At 33.1% G+C, this 20,762-nt stretch overlaps 1 protein-coding gene across 4 annotated transcripts in view; it reads left to right on the top strand.

The window, feature by feature from the left end:
* SLC9B1 (solute carrier family 9 member B1) overlaps positions 1 to 20,762 on the top strand; it is a 62,158-nt gene that overhangs the window by 25,329 nt on the left and 16,067 nt on the right. For 2 of the 4 annotated variants that reach the window (XM_081057176.1, XM_081057178.1), the window contains exons 4-7: positions 8,154 to 8,324; positions 9,605 to 9,747; positions 11,118 to 11,245; positions 16,947 to 16,994. In XM_081057176.1, the coding sequence (XP_080913302.1) occupies positions 8,154 to 8,324; positions 9,605 to 9,747; positions 11,118 to 11,245; positions 16,947 to 16,994 (490 nt within the window). The remainder of the gene's footprint in view (positions 1 to 8,153; positions 8,325 to 9,604; positions 9,748 to 11,117; positions 11,246 to 16,946; positions 16,995 to 20,762) is intronic. The other 2 variants (XM_081057177.1, XM_081057179.1) reach the window with 1 other exon arrangement.

The raw sequence follows: 20,762 nt of genomic DNA, 5'->3' as shown, positions 1-20,762 counted from the left end.
GATTATTCTTTCTGTCTAATAGTTTTTAAAGCTATTAGACATTTCCCTCTATACACATAGCATCCCAGTGATATTGATGTGTTGTGTTTTACTATATATCCTCTTTAAGATATATTGTAATTCCCCTCTTGTTTACTTTGATTTATGATTACTGTATGCATGATGTATCTTTTCCATCCTTTTACATTAAGCCTATCTGTATGTTTTATCTAACGTGTGTTTCTTGTAGACATCATATAGTTGGATCTTGCTTTTTTAAAATCCAGTATGGCAAACGTTTTTCCCCCCACTGTTCTATGTACTTTATATACAATTTTTCATTTAGTTCTCACAGGAATTCTGTAAGATATATTCTTTTCTTAAATTGCGAATAAGAAAACTGATACTCAAAGAGATTACATAACTTTACCCAAATCACAGAAATAACAAGTTTGTAGAGTCAGTGGGTATTACGTGCCATTGAGTCAGCTCCAACTCCTGTTGAGTTGGCACCTATGAATGAGTGATACCCACAATGGTTTGTTCTCAATAGCCCTGCTCAGCTCCTGTAAACTCACGCCTATGATTTCTTTTATGGAGTCAACCCATCTCATATTTGGTCTTCCTCTTTTCCTGCTGCCTTCAATTTTTCCCAGTATAATTGTCTTTTCCAAAGAGCCCTGCCATCTCATGATGTACCCAATGTAGGATAGCTTCAGTTTTGTCATTTTTGCTTCCAGTGATGTTTTCAGACTAAATTTGCTCTAGGACCTATTTGTTCATCTTTCTGGCAGACCAGTGTATCTGTAGAGTTCTTCTCCAATACCATATTTGGAATGAATCTTTTTTTTTTCCTATAAGCCTTCTTCACTGTCCAACTTATGCAGTATTTGGACCCAAATCTGTCTGTAAAACTCAAGTGTTTGTCAAGAACTGTGAAGGGTCTGAAATTTCACCCTACTTGCAAGCTGCCATCCAGACTGTTACTGTATTATGGATGTGGGCAGAAAACATGGGACTCTTAGGTCAAAAAATAAAGAACTTTATTATGCGTGGCACAGCGAGCAGCATGCACATCAGCATATTTGTGTTAGTTCTCTTTGTCCCCAAGTCCCATGGGGTGGTGTTGATGGGGCAGAATAATGCCAGCACACACAATAAGTGTTATTAAAAGGAAAAAGAACCCTGAGCTTAGGGAACCCAAATAGTTTATAATGAGAAGTAAGCATGCCTGGCTTTTGCTCTGAAAAGATACACCATCTATTTGTCCCAAAGCTGTAGGCAAACTTTCCTTTTGCTCCAGAAGAACACATTGCCTTTATCTTACAATTCTATTCTTGATACAAGCATTCTTACAAAGATATTCCAGAACTAAGTGTAGTTAGTGCCTCTGATCACAAGACATACAGAAATATGAGAGACCCATGGAGAATGTCTTACAAAAATGTTTTCCATCAAACCAAAGTGTTCTAGTTAATTCTGGTTAACAAATTCCCCGAAACCTAGTGACATAAAAAAACCACAACTATTTTATTATACTCAAGGATCCAGTGCATCAGGACTTTATGCAGGGTCAGAGATGATAGCTCATCTCTGCTCCATGATCTCTTGGCGGACTCAAATGGCCAGGGAAGGAGCAGCCATAAATGCTGGGGTTAGAATTATCTAGAGATTTCTTCTCTTTTCTATAGCCTGAGCTGAAATGACCTCAAAGCTGGGCTCAGCGTGGCTTTGGTTGTACTTGGGTATACAGCTATGTAGTTTTGTAGTTTGAAACCAAAGAGAGCTGACACTCTCTTGAAGTGTCTACATATGGTTTCTTCATTTTGCTTCACTATTTACAGTATGTAAGATAGGGCCAAGAGCAATTATTCTAAAAAGCATCCAGAGAGCAAGTATTTCAAGAAAACCAAAAGAAGGGTGCAGGGCCTTTTACTGTCTCTCCTCAGAAATCACATAAGCATCTCCCACCAACATCTTGACTGGTTGAAGCAGTAATGAGCCAACCCAGATTCAAGGCCATAAATATGCCATCTTGTGGGGAGGTTGTCAAAAAAGTTGGGGGTCGTGTTTAGTAACCATTACTCACGTTGAATCCACAATTATAAGTAGGTGTTTTCCTGCCTTGCTTGCTTGACACTCTCCCATCTTCTGTTCTTTTTCTAGGTACTCAATGCCTTTTAATTGTATAAATTATCTGTAAAAATTTGCCCCTTGATCACATTTCTATGCATCCTATTCCCCACCTCTTTGATAGAAATCCTGTTCTCTCAGTTTTGATTATGTCTGCTAAGGTTTAGTGTGAATTAGTTTAATGAAATAATCCCCTAACGTTTTAAATGATTGACCAATTTAAAACTTCCAGAGGTTCTTCACATATCAGATGGGGAATAAACTAATCAAAATGAACCATAATTAGCAGAAGGTATGAGTGAATACATTCTTCTGCTTTCCATGTATTTCTCATCTCCTCCTCAGCCCGTATACTGCCCCAAACTAAAACACATTCTGTCATTTTACTTCAGAGAAAGATACCACCAGTTAGTTATGCCTCTCAACTCTCCCTCAAAGATCCATTTTTAAATTATTCTCAGGGGTACAAAACAACGTAGTGATTAGACATTTCTATAACTCACAAAATGATAACCCCAATAAGTCTATTATTACCCATGAGACACTGGACATAGTTATTAGAATATTGATTATTTTCCCTATGCTGTACTCTATATCCCTGTAAGTGTATTTTTAATTATAGTTGACATTCAATATTATTTTATATTAGTTTCAGGTGTACAGCATAGTGGTTAGACATTTAAATAATTTATGAAGTGATCCTCCCGATAAGTCTAGTATCCATCTAACACTATACATAGTTTTTACAATATTATTGAATATATTCCCCATACTGTACTTTACATCCCTGTGACTATTTTGTAACTGCCAATTTGTACTTCTTAACCCCTTAACCTTTCTTGCCCAGTCCCCCAAACCCCCTCCCATCCAGTAACCATCACTTTCTTCTGTGTATATATGGGTCTGTTTTTGTTTTGTTTGTTCATTTTGTTCTTTGGATTCCACATATAAGTGAGATCATATGGTATCTGTCTTTCTCAGTCTGACTTATTTCCCTTAGGATAACACCTTCTAGGTCCATCTATGTTGTCACAAATGGTAAGATTTCAGTCTTTCTTATGACAGAGTAATTCTCCATTGTGTATATGTACCACATCTTCATTATCCAGTTGTCTATTGATGGACATTTTGGTTGTTTCCATATCTTGGCTATGGTAAATAGTGCAGCAGTAAACATAAGTTGCATATATCTTTTAGAATTAGTGTTTTGGATTTCTTGGGGTAAGTTGCTGAGTCAGAAAGTAGTTTTATTTTTAATTTTTTGAGGAACCTCCATACTGTTTTTCATAGTGACAGCATTAATTTGCAATCCCACTAACAGTGCACGAGGGTTTCCTTTTCTCTACATCGTCACCAACACTTGTTATTTGTTGATTTATTGATGATAGCCATTTGTTCAGGTGTGAAGTGATATCTCTTTGTGGGTTTTATTTGCATTTCTCTGATGACTAGTGATGTTGAACATCTTTTCAATATGTCTATTGGCCATCCGTATGTCCTCTTTGGAAAATGTCTATTCAGGTCCTCTGCCCATTTTTTAACTGGTTTCTTTTTCTGGTGTTGAGTTGTATGAGTATTTTATGAATTTTGGATATTGACCCCTTATCAGATGTACCATTGGTGAGTATCTTCTCCCATTCAGTAGGATGTGCTTTTTTGCTCATGGTTTCCTTTGCTGTGAAAAACTTTTTAGTTTGATGTAGTCCCATTTTTTTTTTCTTTGTTTCCCTTGTCCAAGGAGATATATCAGTAAAAATATTACTAAGGGTAATGTCTGAGAGTTTACTGCCTATGGTTTCTTCTAGGAGTTTTATGGTTTCCAGTCTTACATTTAAGTCTTTAATCCATTTTGAATTTATTCTTGTATATGCAATAAGAACGTGATCCAGTTTCATTTTTTTTTCGAATCTATCGAGTTTCCCAGCAGCATTTATTGAGTAGACTTCCTTTACCTCAGTGTATATTCTGGCTTCCTTTGTCATAGACTAAATGACCATATAGGTATAGATTTATTTCTGGGCTCTATTCTGTCCCATTGATCTGTGTGTCTGTTTTTATGCCAGTACCATGCTGTTTTGATTACTGGCCTTGTAGTATAGTTTAATACTTGTCAGGTAGCATGATACCTTCAGCTTTGTTCTTCTTTCTCAAAATTGCAATGGCTATACAGGGTCTTTTTGGTTTCATATAAATTTTAGGATTATTTGTTTTAGTTCAGTGAAAAATGTCATTGGTATTTTGATAGGAATTGCACTGAATCTGTAGATTGATTTCGGTAGTATGAATATTTTAACTATATTCTTCCTATTCATTAGCATGGTACATGTTTCCATTTATTTGTATCTTCTTTAATTTTTTGGGGAGCTTGTTGATTACTGATTCAGTTTCATTAGTAGTAATGTTAGTAGGTTCATGTTTTCTGTTTTTCCTTAATTCAGCCTTGGAAGATTGTATGCTTCTAGGAATTTATCCATTTCTTCCAGATTGCCCAATTTGTTGGTGTATAATTGCTCTTAGAATTTTTGAAAATTTTTTGTATTTCTGTGGTGTCTGTTGTTACTTCTCTTTCATTTCTGATTTTTTCTTCTTGTTTTTTTTTCTTGATGCGTCAAGTTAGAGGTTTATCAATTTTCTTTATCTTTTCAAAGAATCTGCTCTTGTTTGGTTATCAACCTTTTGTATGTTTTTTTAGCATCTTCCATTTATTTCCACTCTGATCTTTATTATTGCCTTCATTTTACTTTATTTCCTTTTATGCCTTGGACTTTGTTTGCTGTTCTTTCTCCAATTCCCTTAGTTATAAGGTTAGATTGTTTATTTGGATTCTTTTTGTTTCTTGAGGTAAGCCTGCATTGCTATGAATTTGCCTCTTAGCACTGCTTTCGCTGTGTCCATAAATTTTGGATCATTGTGTTTTCTTTTTCACTTGTCTCAAGGTATCTTTTGATTTTTTCCTTGATCACATTGTTGACCCATTCATTATTTAGTAGCATGTTATTTAGCCTCCATGAATATGTGGTTTTTCAGGGTTTTTTTGGTAATTGATTTCTAATTTCATACCATTGTGGTCAGAGAAGACACTTGATATAATTTCATTGAGACTTGTTTTGTGGCTTAACATGTGGTCTATCTTGGAAAATGTTCCATGTTCATTTGAAATGAATGTATATTCTGCTTCTGTGGGGTGAAATGCTCTAAATGTACCAATCAAATCAATCTGGTCTATTGTGTCATTTAAGGCCATAGTTTCCTTGTTGATTTTCTGTCTGGAAGATCTGTCCGTTGATGTCATGGGGTGTTAAAAGTCCTCTACTATGATTGTGTTACTGTCAATCTCTCTCTTTTTGTTGGTCAATATTTGTTTTATATATTTAGGTGCTCCTATGTTGGGTGCATAGACATTTACTAGAATTATGTCCTCTTGTTTGATTGGTCCCTTTATCACTATGTAATTCCTTCTTTGTCTCTCATTATAGTCTTTTGTTTTAAAGTCCATTTTATCAGATTTAACTATTGCTACCTCATCTTATTTTTCATTTCCATTTGCATGAAACATTTTTTTCCATCCCTTTACTTTCAATCTATGTGTGTCTTTCAATCTGAGATAGGTCTCCTGTAGACAGCATATATATGGGTCCTGCTGTCTTATCCATTCAGCTATCCTATGTCTTTTGATTGGAGCATTTAAATTCATTTACATTTAAAGTGATTATGATAGATACATAGTTATTCCCATTTTATTATTCATATTTTTTATCTTCTTTTGTTTGTTTATTTCTCCCTTCTTCTTAAAGAAGTCCCTTTACCATTTCTTGTAATCCTGGGTTGTGGTAATCTTGTAATTCCTTTAGCGTTTTCTTGTCTGGGAAGCTCTTTATCTCCTTCAATTTTAAATGATAGCCTTGCTGGATACAATAGTCTTGGTTGTAGGCCTTTACTTTTCATCACTTTGAATATTTTGTGCCAATCCCTTCTCACCTGCAAAGTTTCTGTGAGAAGTCAGCTGACAGTATTATGGGAGCTACGTTGTAAGTAACCAGTTGTCTTTCTCTTGCTACTTTTAGGATTTTCTCTTTATCTTTAACCTTTGCCATTCTAATTATGATGTATCTTAGTGTGAGCCTGTTTGGGTTCATTTTGTCTACATAGCTTAGTAGTCACCCAGTGATTTTTGGTTTTCTATAGTTTCTTAACATTGTGTCTAAGTAGCTATTTTTATTTAATCCTTGTGAGAACTCATTTTGGTTCCAAATCAGTACAGTATTGATTATGGTTTTAATCAATTCTGTAAATTTTTTAAGTCAATTATCTTCTCAAATATTATCTCTTCTTCACTCTTTCAATTCTGTTTCTAGAGCTACTTGTTGTATTTTATTCAGATGTATTTTATATCTTTTTCAAAATCTAAATATCTCATAATTTTCACCTCATTTTTCTTTTTATGCTACATGCTAGGTAATTTCTTTATATCTACCAGTTTGCCATATTTCTCTCTTCAGCATTATCTAATCTGCTGTTTAAGGTATCTGGTGATTTTTTAAAATTTCAATAACTTTTTTAGTTTCTTTCTAGTTGTTCTCTGATTCTTTTACATTGCTTCTAGGTATTTCTTATAGCTTAATCTTTTTAAATTGTTTTGAGTTTCTTTGAAAATACTTATTTTATAGTATCTATCTAGTAGTTCTATTAGCTGAGGTTTTTGATATCTAATTCCATTCTTTGTTGTATCTATCAAGTTTTGTTCATGGGGGATTACTTATTATTTTGTAAGGTTTTATTTTAACTTCAGATTCAGTAGAGCTTTATCTTTGGGACTTTATGCCATCTGGAGTCAGGAGTGTTTATTGGGATATTTTGAACTAAAACCTATTAACTGCCGTAGGTGTAGTTCCATGGGAAGACACTTTTTTTGATAGGTATAGGGTTTAGGGGTTCCCAAACCATTCAAATCATATAAATTTGAGTCCTAAACATCAAGTAGTTAAGGCATATTTTGTATATGAATTCTCAGATGTGATTTTATCACTCAGACATCAGACAAACAAACTGCTTTTTATGTTCTCTCTGTCAATAGAATATTTTTTGGTCCATTATTTCAGTAGGAGTGCAGTCCTTCCAGTGTTCATGGAATAGCAGTAGTCAGTGGGGAAGGGACAAGAATCTTAGTTCTAACTTACTGCCTTGAGTTTATCAAAATCCTCCTTGTTTATTCTATGCAGACAAAAAGAGGTCACAACTGAAAAGTGCACTTGCATTGTTTTAGGAACCTGTAAAAGCACTAGAAATTATCATTCACAGTAAATGAAGGTAGCCATTTAATTTTCAGATGGCAATTTACAGTGTAACTATCTGTCCTTTATAGAAATCTATGGATTTCCTTGTGAGTAGCGCCTTTCCTTAGGATCTAGCTGCCAGAAATAAGGTGTCTGCTACCTTGTTCTTACGCACTCTGACTACTTCTGCTTCCTACACATAATCTAAGATACTTTATATTCTCCCAAAGACCAGATTTACTTTCTTTTCAGCCCTTACCCTCTTTAATAATTTATACCAAATGTCAACTGAGCTGTCCTTTCAATACAAAGATTTACTCTGCTCCTGTTGAAAAATTTGGCACCCTGCCACTGTGATCTTCAATAAATTTATATCACAACCAATCATCTTGAATATGTATCACAACCAATCATCTTATTCCTCATGGAAAAGCTACTTTAAAACATAAAATGGAATAAATCTCATTATATTGCCATGACATTTTAGAAATGTAATATATTGTGAGAAATGTTTATCACTTTAAAGGATTCATATATAATTTTAAAATATTTTTTAAAATAAAAAACTTTGTTTAAAACTTATCCCATTAATTGACAGGCACATTGCAATAGATGTTAAACAGATATTTCTTCAACCATACTAGCAAATGACATTAGTTTACACCATATAGGACTGGCTATTAATATGATATTTAATAAAGTAGAATTCACCTTTTATATGTATATATCCATGTCTATGTAGATATGTGTTTTTTTTTTATGTTTCAGGAGTTTTACTTTCTATGATATGGTGTGTAACCTGGTCAATCTCAGGGCGTGACAGTCTCCCTGGTGGAAATTTATTTGGACTGTTAATTGTCTTTTATAGTGCCATAATTGGGGGGAAAATTGTGGAACTCATTAGAATACCTTCAGTGCCTCAACTTCCACCACTTCTTGGTAAGGGTAGAATTAGCTCTCATTTCGCTTTGTTGACTGTATGTAAATTATGAACATATTTTAGTTGGAATAGTTATAATTTAGAAATATTTCAATGTAATATGATTTATATATAGCTTCTTGATATATATGTATATATAAGTCATTTATAGAAATATTTATTCTCTCTATATACACACAGATATTTTTTCTGGAATATATTTTTAAATAATTTAAATATACTCAATATGGGATTCTTTTTTTATTAAATTTATTGGGGTGACATTGGTTAGTAAAATTATATAGGTTTCAAGTGTACATTTCTACAATATGGGATTCTTATTGCTTTATCATTTAATAGGACATTTTTACTTAATTTTAAATGTACTATAAAAAAGGAAAAAAATTGGAAAAGACTGTTTTTCTGTAGATAACCTAATTCAAGTACAATTACAAGATCCAAATATTAGTGATTAAGGCACCAAAAAACCTTATAGTTTTTGAGTAAATTGTGTTAACATCCTACGTGTATTCATGGAGTCACCATCTGCCTGACCAGTGTTTCTTCATCACCGTTATTACACAAATCTCCAGCTGGACAGAGGAAAATTGGTGGAAGAACTTCTATTAGAGGCGTCTCATATCTTCTAAGTATTAAATACATCCAATATTCAGTAAACTGTCAATAGAAATTTAGAGATAATTTTCTATGTCCATAACACCCTTTCAGTACCTCTTAAGAATTCATTGTACCTTTTTTCTCCTCTCCAAGACTTTTACTCTTGTCCTATCTTAGACTATTTCTTTCCAACTATTCCAGGGACTGTGGCAGAGGCTTTTAATTGGTCTCTCCTCCAGTTTTATGTCTATCTAATTCACCAAGACTATCACATAAAAAATGCAATACTCATTGTGTCACTTACTGCCTAAAACTTGCCTTATTCTTCCAAAGCAGGAAGGGGTGCTGGGTGGGGGTAGCTACTCACAATCTGAACCCTCCTGCCCGTTATCTGACTTCCATCCTTGCCCTTTATGTTCTAACAACACTGGATTACTTGTACCCCATTGAGCTGTGGCATTTCATATCTCCATTCCTTTATTTGTGCAGCCTCCCATTGAGCTGTGGCATTTCATATCTCCATTCCTTTATTTGTGCAGCCTCCTCTACTTGTATGTATCTACCTGCTCCTCGCCAAAGTAATGAAAGACGTAGGGTGTTTGAAGAGGGGAAATTAAACATTTCTGTTTTCTCTCATGGAAAAATCAACTGAATTAAATATAATTCATTTTTTTTTTTTAAGGGATGTTACTGGCTGGTTTTACCATCAGGAATGTTCCATTCCTCAGTAAGCATGTTCGTGTTAGTAATACGTGGTCTTCAACTTTAAGAAACATTGCCCTTACTGTTATCCTAATACGAGCTGGGCTTGGACTTGATCCAAAGGTAGATTTCCAATTATACCTTGAGTAATGTTACTTTAAATATTGGAGGCTGGTAGAAAAGAAAATGAAGAATTTTTGTTATAGCTGTTTCAACTCGAGTCTTTAAGCAAAACTAAAATAATGAACAAAAATTTTGCAGAAATATTGTCACCTTAATTTCTCTTTCTTGTCATCATTATTACTGGTATAAAGAGAAACCACTGTGATTTAAAATCTCTGTTAGAGGTAGCCTTTAATTTGCATAGAGCTAAATGCCCCTTATAAAGCATTTGTGTTATTTGGAAATTGTGGCTTATCTATGGAGAACTATTTACTTTTCAGTTAACAAAGGATAAGGTCACCCCATAAAAGGTTTCTCCTTTTCTGTTTTGTTATATTTTTTCAGAGAGGTTAAGAATTTCAACAGTACATATTTTTATTTTTTATTAGTTTCAGGTATACAAAGCAACGTAATAGTTAGACATTTACACCACTCGCAAAGTGATAACCCCCTCCCTCAATCTACTATCCCTCTACCATTGTATATAGCTGTTACAATACCACTGACTATATTCCGTATGCTGTACTTTACATCCTGTGATATATAAATATATAGATAGATATAGATAGATAGATATATACACACACACATTTATGGTTGACATTCAATACTATTTTTGTTTCATGAATTCTTTTCCACAGAAGTATGTTCCTGGTTACCTTTGTATTGTAAAAGCTAATCTTTTATTTACAATATTTCCTAAAATATTACTATCTAGAGATCATAATTCTATTTGGAGTTTTAAAAGATTCGTGAATATAGCAGCTTCCCAAATAAAAGTGGCAAATATATAAGTTTAGTGGTAATATCTCAAAAGCATAAAAATTATAGACAGTGATAATTTATTATATTCTTCAGTAGAAAATTTGAACCAATGAAAAAAATTGAAAGTTCTCCTTTTTAGTTAATTGTGCAGTTTTTAAGTGATTTTTCTCTTTTCTCATGTTGATATTTTCTATTTATAATTATTAAGTTAATCACACAGTTCGTCTCTAAACATTAAATGATGGAATTAAGCCTATATTTTCACTATACTATTTACTAGGAAGATTAAAGAAGATATAACTAGTTATTTAATCACAGAGAAATTGAACTTTTAATAATTAAAATATACTAATATTTTATAAAATATGAAATAGGTTATAATCCAATCTATGACGACATTTAAAATGGACTATATTAATATTTCAAGCCTAGTAGAACAGTCGGGGAGATTTAGTTTAGTAAAAGCTTATTACTCAAAAAAAGACCTTATATTTTAATATTTGCTTAAATAGTTTTCTTTCTGACCATTATAAGTTTGTCTAAATATGACTGTGTTTGTATTTCAGGTTTTGAAGCATTTGAAGGGAGTTTGTTTAAGATTGTCTATGGGTCCATGCCTTGTGGAGGCATGTTCAACTGCTGTTATTTCCCACTTCCTTATGAATTTTCCCTGGCAATGGGGATTCCTATTAGGGTAACTTTTTCTCATTTTTCCCTATGAAAATACTCAATTAAGGATGCGTGGTTTAAAAAAAATGTGGATTTATTCAGAATATTGTATATACAAACTTCTCATTAAAATTCTTTTCACAGTGGTTAAAAAAAAGAGAAAACCAACCATAAAAATCAGTTGGTCAGAAGTAGAGCCATGTTCTAAATCTACTATGTCCTTGATAAACATGCATAGTCCCTAAATGTTTAATGCCAAAATAATTCACTTTATCAATTCAACTTTATTCCTTCTCTCCTGTATTGTAATTTTTATTTTATTTTATTGGGGAAGACTTTATTCGGGAACAGTGTGTACTAACAGGACTTTTTTTTTTCCCAAGTCAAGTTGTTGTCCTTTCAATCTTAGTTGTGGAGGGTGCCGTTCAGCTTCAAGTTGTTGTGCTTTCAGTCTTAGTTGTGGAGGGCGCAACTCAGCTCCAGGTCTAGTTGCTGTTGCTAGTAGCAGGGGGCGCAGCCCACAATCCCTTGTGGGAGTCGAACCAGCAACCTTGTGTTTGAGAGGACGTGCTCTGATCAACTGAGCCATCTAGCTCAGCTCAAGGTGCCGTGTTCAATCTTTAGTTGCAGGGGCGAAGCCCACCATCCTTTGAGGGATTCGAGGTATCAAACTAGCAACCTTCTGGTTGAGAGACCAGCTCCAACCAACTGAGCCATCCGGGAGCTCAGTGGCAGCTCAGCTCAAGGTGCCGTGTTCAATCTTAATTGCAAGGGGCGCTGCCCACCATCCCTTGCGGGACTCAAGGAATTGAACTGGCAACCTTGTGGTTGAGAGCCCACTGGCCCATGGGGAATCGAACCAGCAGCCTTCGGAGTTAGGATCATGGAGCTCTAACCGCCTCAGCCACCAGACTGGCCCCCTGTATTGTAATTTTTAACCTATATAATGGCCTTTTCCTTATACACTACATGTACATATTATATATACATACAGTATATGAGAGAAATTTTGTATAGATAGTATAACAACAATAACAAAACTAGCAAATACTCTTCCCAAATCCAATGTCCCATCTATTATTTTCTACCATCCATGCCTCTTCATATCCAACTTCCTCAGAATAATAATCTACAATCACTACATCTGGATCCTAACTCCTATTCATTTTTCAATCCATTTAACTTTTGCCTTCACTTCCCTATTCCAATGAAATTTATAGTTAATTTCACTTATTACATACTTTCTACTAAATTCAATGAATCTTTTAAATTAAATTTTATTGCAAAATACCCAAATGTATTTTCTTTTTGAAAAATTAGAACTTTACAAATAAAAGTAAAAAGGCTTTTGACCATGCCTTCAAATCCTAGGGCGCATACTCCAACCCAAAGTGAAAACTTTTGAGTTTCATATCATTATAGACCTTTAAAAATAACATCCCAGGCTTCTAAATCTCCATAGAGAAAACAGTATTATTTTGTATATTTTTATATAAATCATACCTCCTATCTTTGACTAGCCTGTTCATATCCTTTGTCTATTTTTCTATTGAGTTATTTTTATTTCCTATTCATTATATCATTGCTTTGTCTGTTATAGGTATTATACTAAATATCTTATCCCAGTATACCACTAGATATTTCTGTGAGTCACTCAAAAGGTACTTTTTACCCCATGGTCACAAATATATATTCTTCTATATTTTATTCTTACTACTTTCAAGTTCAGTTTTGTTTTTTTGTGTGTGTTTTTAAAATTTATTGGGGTGATGTTTGTTAGTAAAATTACATAGATTTCGGGTGTACAATTCTGTATTACATCATCTATAAATCCCATTGTGTGTTCACCACCCAGAGTCAGTTCTCCTTCCATCACCATATATTTGATCCCCCTTACCCTCATCTTCCACCCTCACCCCCCTCTTACGCTCTGGTAACCACTAAAATATTGTCTGTGTCTATGTATTCCATTGTGTATATATACCACAACTTCTTTATCCATTCATCTGTCGAAGGACATTTTGGTTGTTTCCATGTCTTGGCCACCGTAAACAAAGCTGCAATGAACATTGGAGCACACGTGTCTTTATGGATAAATGTTTTCAGATTTTTTGGGTAGATACCCAGGAGAGGGTCAAGTTCAGTTTTTAAAATTCTTTAAAATACCTAGAATTTATTATGTGTGGGGTCTTTCAACATTATTTTACACATGAATAGGTTGTTGTCTCAACAACTACCATTTATGGAAAAGTCCTTCCCTCCCCACTGATTGCAGATGTCAATTTTATCATGTAATTAATCCCATAGATTTGTTTCTACACTGTAGTCTGTTTTTGTCTAATCTATTTTGTCTATTTCTGTGTCACTATTACACAGTTTTAACTATTTTACCTTTATAAAAAGTCTGTTTTATATTGACTTGATTTTTCATTCTAAGCTCTTGTTCTCCCAAATGAATTTTAGAATCAACTTGTCAAGTTCAGTGAAAAATCCTGAGAGATTTTTAATTGGCATAACACTCAAAAAAAATTAATTTGAGGGAGAGATGACAACCTTATAATATTGAGGATTTTTACCCACAAATGTGAAACATCTCTCCAATTATTCAGGTGTTATCTGAAGTACTACAATATTTATGATTTTTATAAAGGTCTAGACTATTTCATAGTTTTGTTCTTAGGTATTCTGTGGGGTTTTTTAATTGATGTTGATGTAATTTTTCATAATATTTTCTAATTAGTTTTTTTAGATGTGTAAGAAAGCTACTAATTTTTTAAAATCACTTTCACCGAGGTATAGTATACATACAAAAATGAGCACCCATTTTTAATTAACATTTCAATCAGTTTTGACAAATTTATATACCCATGAATCCACTTACAAAATTGAGATGCAGTACATTTTCATTACCTCCCAAAATTCTCTGGTATCCCACCCCAATCAATTCCATACTGGCCCCAAGCAAACCGTAATCGATTTTCTGTCACAATAGATTAGATTTCTTTTCAGAATTTTAAATAGATGGAATTATATAGTATGTCCTCTTTTGTTTCTGGCTTCTTTTGGTCAGCAAGTTGTGTTTGAGATGCATCCATATTATGACTAGTCGTTCATTCCATTTTATTGCAGAATAGTGTTTCATTGTATGAATATACCCTCAACTTACTTATTTATCACTTACGTGTTGGTGAATATTTGGATTGTTTCCAGTTTGGGGCTCTTTCAAATAAAGCTATGACCTTTTGAATTCAAGTCTTTGTGTGGACCTAAGTTTTTGTTCATTAGGGAAATATCTAGGAGTAGGATTTCTGGGTTATATGGTAAGATAATATTTAATTTTACTAAAATCTGCCAAACAATTTTCCAAAGTATTGTTATATTTTATATTCCCACCAATAGTGTATGAAGTTCCAGGTCATCCATATCTTCTCCAATACTGGTTGTGTAAATTTTCGCAGTTTTTACAAGATATGTAGTGGTATCAGGTTGTGTTTTTACAGTTTTTCATCAAATTTGGAAAATTTTCAGCCATTATTTCCTAAATATATTATTCCCCCTTCTCTTTTTTCTTCTTCTAGAACTACAATTACATGTGTTAACTGCTTGATATTAGTTTGTATAGTTCCCTGATACTCTATTAATTTTTTTTCAGTCATGTTACTCTCTGTGTTTTATTTTGGATATATTCTATTACGATGTCTTCAAACTAATTCATCTTTTCTTCTGTAGTGTTCAACCTTCTGTTAGTCTTATCCAGTGACATTTTCAATTCAGATATTGTATTTTTTAATTGTCATAAGCCATCATACATTTTTACATTTGTTTTTCCAGCTTTATTGAGGTATAATTCACATATAACATTGTGTAAGGTGTACAGTGTGTTGATTTGATACACTTATATATTGTAAAATGATTGTCGACATACATTAGCTACCGTGTTTCCCCGAAAATAAGACCTAGCCAGACCATCAGCTCTAATGCATCTTTTGGAGCAAAAATTAATATAAGACCCGGTCTTATTTTAATATAATATATATTAATATATTAATTATATTAATATAATTAATTAGACCGGGTTTTGTATAATATAGTATAATATAATATAAGACCTGGTATAATGTAATATAAGACCCGGTTATAATATAATGTAATATAATGTAATATAATATAATATAATGTAATGCCAGGTCTTATATTAATTTTTGCTCCAAAAGACGCATTAGAGCATCTTTTGATGATCTGGCTAGGTCTTATTTTCGGGGAAATAAAGTAATACCTCCATCTTGTCACATAATTTCCATTTCTTTTTTTGTGGTGAGAACAGTTAAGATCTACTCTCTTAACAACTTACAAGTATATAATACAGTATTATTAACTATAATCACCCTGCTGTACATTAGATTCCCCACACCATAATCATCTTATAAGTGGGAGTTTATACTTTTTAGACCAATATCTTTCCATTTCTACCACCTTCAGACCCTAGTAACCACATTGTACTCTTTGTTTCTATGAGTACAGCTTTTTCAGATTCCACATATAAATGAGATTATGAAGTGTTTGTCTTTCTCTGTCTGACTTATTTCACTTAGTGTTGTAATGCTCTCAAGGTCCATCCTTGTTGTCACAATGGCAGCATTTCCTTTTTTCCTCATGGCTGAATACTATTCCATTGCATACATATATGCCACATCTTCTTTACATACCACATCTTTTTTATCCATTCATCCATTGATAGATACTTAGGTTGTTTCCATCAGCTATTGTATCTTATTTCCAAAAGTTCCATTTGGTTCTTTATTCTACCTTCCGTTTTTTTCCCTCATTATTTTCACATTGTCCTTTAAATCCTTAACCATATGGAACATACTTATAACAACTGCTTTAACATACTGATCTGCCATTTCCAACGTTGCTGTCATTTGTGTATCTGTTTGTATTGACTGATTTTCCACCCACCCCAGCCCACCCCCTGCTGGTTATGGGTGACATTATGCCACCTCTTCATATGTCTAACGATCAAATGCTAGACTTGATAGGTTTTACATTGTTGAATTCTGGGTTTTGTTCTTTTCCTTGAGAGTGTTGGACTTTGTCCTAGATGGCAATCATAAATTATTTGTGAATTAGTCTATCCGTTCAAGGCTTGTTTCTAAGATCTTTTAGGGGTTTTGTAGAGTAGCCTTACTGTAGAGCTAATTTAGTCTCTTTCAAAAGTGTGGCCCTTCTGTCTTTACTGAATGCCCTATGTGTTTGATAAGGTATCTCTACTCCAGCTGGTGGGAACTCAAAGGTTTCAGCAGGCTTCTGTGAGCTCTGGAAATTACTATCTTACTGCTCCTCAAAAATCTTTCTTCAGGAGTTATGCTTGTCCAGCTTTGTGGGGGTTTTTACTCTATGCCTGCACTCCTTGGTATTCAACCAAAGACACAGGGATCCCCTGTGCAAATTTCTGGAACTTTCTTTTTGTCATCTCTCTCTCACTCTGTAGTAAAAATTGTAGCTGCCTTGGCTTCCCCAAATTCTTCTCTCCTCAACTCAGCATGTTCATTGGCCTTTGGTCGGTTTCTTTCCACCACAGCCTTGAAATTGCTCCCTAGCAGAAAGCCTGGGTAATGGTGAAGTTTACTTCCTTTGTTTCCCTTTTCTTATTTGTAATTGTCCTATACTGTCTGTTACCCAATGTCTGAGAATAGTTGTTACTTACATTTTTTCTGGTTTTCTAGGGGCTTTCAGCAGGAAGGTAACTCCAGAACCTATATTCCTTCATGCAAGTAAGCAGATGTTCTACTTCTGATTTTTAAAAGTTGATCTTGTGTATGGCTACCTTGCTGAATGTACATATTAGTGCTCTTATTAGTTCTTATAGAAACATCCTGTCTTTGAATAGTTAAACTTCTGTCTCTTCTTTTACCAGTATTTGTACTTTTATCTCTATTTTATTGTGTTTGATAGAACATCCAGTCAATGTTGAATATTAGTAGTAGAAAAAAAGAGACATTTCTAACTTTTTAATAATTTTAATGAGAATGCTTCTAATACTTTGCCATTAATATCATTTTTACTGTAGGGTGGTGGTCAATTCTTAATATTAGATCAAGGAAAGTTTCCTGTTCTTCTTGTTTATCAAGAAGTTCCCTTTTGATAAAAACAAAATTTAGTACTGTTTATTTCCTGTCAATCTGATAATGTTACAAATTATATTGGCAGAGTTTCCTAATGTAAAACCATCCATTCACTCACCTACTTGGGCAGCTTGTTTATTCTTTCAATAAACTGTTAGATTCAATTTGCTCATACTTACTTGGGACTATAAATGAAACTGAACTATAATTTTTTTTTCTTATGCTATATTTGCCCTGTTTAATGTCTTATTATTATTATTATATTACTGTCTCAAACCCCTTCATGTTGATATCATCTAGCATTTTAATCCAAGCTTAATAATCAATATCAATTCTCTTTCATGTCAGTTTTCTTTCTTTCCTTTTAAAATAAAAATAAGTATTGAAGCTACCATGTTTGAATACCCTTAATTTGTATGTATCTTTCTTACAGCAACTTCTAGATTCGTTTTTCCTCTTATTTACATACTTTTGCCAAAAATTGTTGTTAACGTGGGTCTTTGTGTGACATATCTTTTGAAGCCTTGTGTGCTTGCAAATATTTTCATAATATTATGAAACCCTCAGATTTGAATAACTATTTGGCTGATTTTAAAATATTCAAAATGATTTTCCTTGAACTTTTAAAAACTTCTTGCATCTAGCCTTGCTATTGAAAAGTCTGCTGTCAATCTAACTCTTATTTTCTGTAGATAATCTTTTTCTTCGGATGCTTTTAGAATTTTTTCTTTGATTTTTGTTAAATATTACTATAAATTCTTTAGACATGGATTATTCCTTACATCTACTGCGTGACCCTTTCGATCTAAGATCTTTTGTCGTTATTTAAGGGCATCTTACTTCCATTATTTGAGTACCATCTTGTCTACTTTCACATATTTATCTTTCTGAGGCTCTTATAATCTATATTTTGGCAAATCTGCTATTAATCATATCTCTTACCTATTATTTTACATTTTCTAATTTTTTATCCTCTCCTGATAATTCCTGGAAAAGTTCTTCAATCTTATCTTTCAACTCCCTGCTTCATTCTTCAGCTATGTTCATGCTTTAGTTTATTCCAACTATTGTGATCTACATTTTTACACTAATATTTTAACTTATCATTTTTTATGTTTTCTGGTTTTGATTTATTTTGCTATTATCTTCATTTTACTTTGTTTATTATGCTTATTTTGAATTCTTCATCCCTCTCTTCTAATACCTTAACATCTGATAAAATCTGTGCGTTTTTTGCTGTATATATCAAAGCTAAGTTATTAGGTCACAAAAATCCATGATTTTTATATCTTCCTGGTGGTTTTTAAAAAATCAATGTTAAATATCCTTCTCACTCATTTTAATGCTTATCTATGTTGAATTCTACCTTGTCAAATATTAATATGTCTCTCCCTGTTTTGTTTTGGGCACTCTATTCAGAATTCTTTTCTCCCTCCTTGAATTGTTAAACTTTTTATTGAAGTATAACTCATATACAGAAACATGTAAAGTGCATGAATGTACAGTTCGGTGATTAATCAAAAGGTGAATATTCACGTAACCATCACACAGATAAAGAAATAGAACAATGCCAGAACCCCAGAAGTACCCTAATGCTCCCTCCTAACTACTTCTCTATTCCTCCCACAGATAACCACTATACTGACTTCTAACACTATGATTTAGTTTGCCTGTAGTTATATTTTATATAAATGAAATCATACAGTATATTCTTTTTTGCCTACCTCTTTCACTCAATATTATGTTTGAGATTCACCCATATTATTTTGTGTAAATGTAGTTCATTCATTTTCTTATTTGTATAATACCACAGGTCCTCAAATAACGTCGTTTCATTCAACATCATTTTGTTATAACTGTAGGAGCTTAACTCTTGTTTTTATCAATTAGCTTATAGTAAAATTGGTTTCACTATACGTTGTTTCACCACAGTTCCAAGAACCTATCAATGATGTTAAGTGAGGACTTAGTGTATCTTATTGTATGAATATACTACAATTTATTTATTCAGTCTATTGTCAGTGGAAATTTGCATTGTTTCTGTGTGAGGCCACATTATTGTTAATGTGCTCTTACAAACATTCTTGTACATAACTCTTGGTACACATGTACACAGTTTTCTATAGATACATAACTAGGTGCAGAATTATTGGTTCATAAGAATATGAATAATGTAATGAACACCCAAATACCCTTAACTTAAACTTAATCTCTAATGAATCTTAAAGTAAATTACAGAGATTATATTTTACCCCTATAATTTGCATTACGCATTTCTAAAAAGTAAGAGCATTTTTCTAACTAAATTAACAATAATTCTTTAATGTCCTTGGATGTATCTTTTGGAAATTTGTTCTACTCAATATTTGGTATAATATCTTTCAGAGGATTAGTGTATCAAATTTTTTTTCCATGTTTTAGACACATCTTTTATCTCTCCTCAGTTCTCTTTTATCTCCTTTTTTTACTCCCCCCTCTAAAACTATTAAGTATTCTTTATAATTTACATCTGCTTGCCTTTTTGCAGTACACACTGGGAAATTTTTGTCTGCTCTGTTCTCTGGCTTATTAACTCATTCTTTAGCTATGTTCATAGCACCTATTTATTTATTTATTTATTTATTTATTTTGGCAATTGATTGTTAATTTCTGAGAACTATAGTTAAAATGTTATGGGCAGTTACAGTATACTTTCATGATTCTGAGGATATTTACACTTATTCTGAAGTTATATTCTGGTTGCTCTTTTTGATATATATATTAATATATATAATCAAATTATATCAAATTAATATCAATTAATATTACATTATATATATTAAATATCCTTGTTAATATCCTTGTTAAATATCCATATATGTTAAATATAAACATATATATACACACACACATATATATGGTGTGATCAAAACATACAGTGAATGTTTAAATTTAAAAAAATTATTACAGTAAAAGACACATTGCCGTTATCCCCCTCAAAATGCTTCCCCTAGCTTTGAACATACTTATTCCATCTTTCTTGCTACTTTCTAAAGCAATTCTGGAAGTCCTCTTTCATAAGTGTCTTTAGTTGCACTGTCGTGGCTGTCTTGCTACCCTGAATCAATTCAAAATGTTTACCTTTCATGGTCATTTTGACTTTGGGGAAGAGCCAGAAGTTCCACCGTTCCAGATCCAGTTAACAAGGTGGATGAGGACACACAGTAATGTTTTTATTTGACAGAAATTGCCGTACCAGAAGCAATGTGTGACACAGAGCATTGTCATGATGGAGGATGAAACTGTTTGCCCACTTCATGTTAATGCATTGTTCGTGATCCATGATTTACGGTACACATTAAAACATACCTTCTCTCAACCATAGCTCACACCCAACTGACTGCACTGAACAAGTTGAAACTTGTTCTATATGTTGTT

The sequence above is a fragment of the Rhinolophus hipposideros genome, assembly GCF_964194185.1.
Source record: "Rhinolophus hipposideros genome assembly, chromosome: 1".
In the NCBI taxonomy this organism is placed as follows: Eukaryota; Metazoa; Chordata; class Mammalia; order Chiroptera; family Rhinolophidae; genus Rhinolophus; species Rhinolophus hipposideros.
This window is presented reverse-complemented; position numbering and strand designations above follow the sequence as displayed.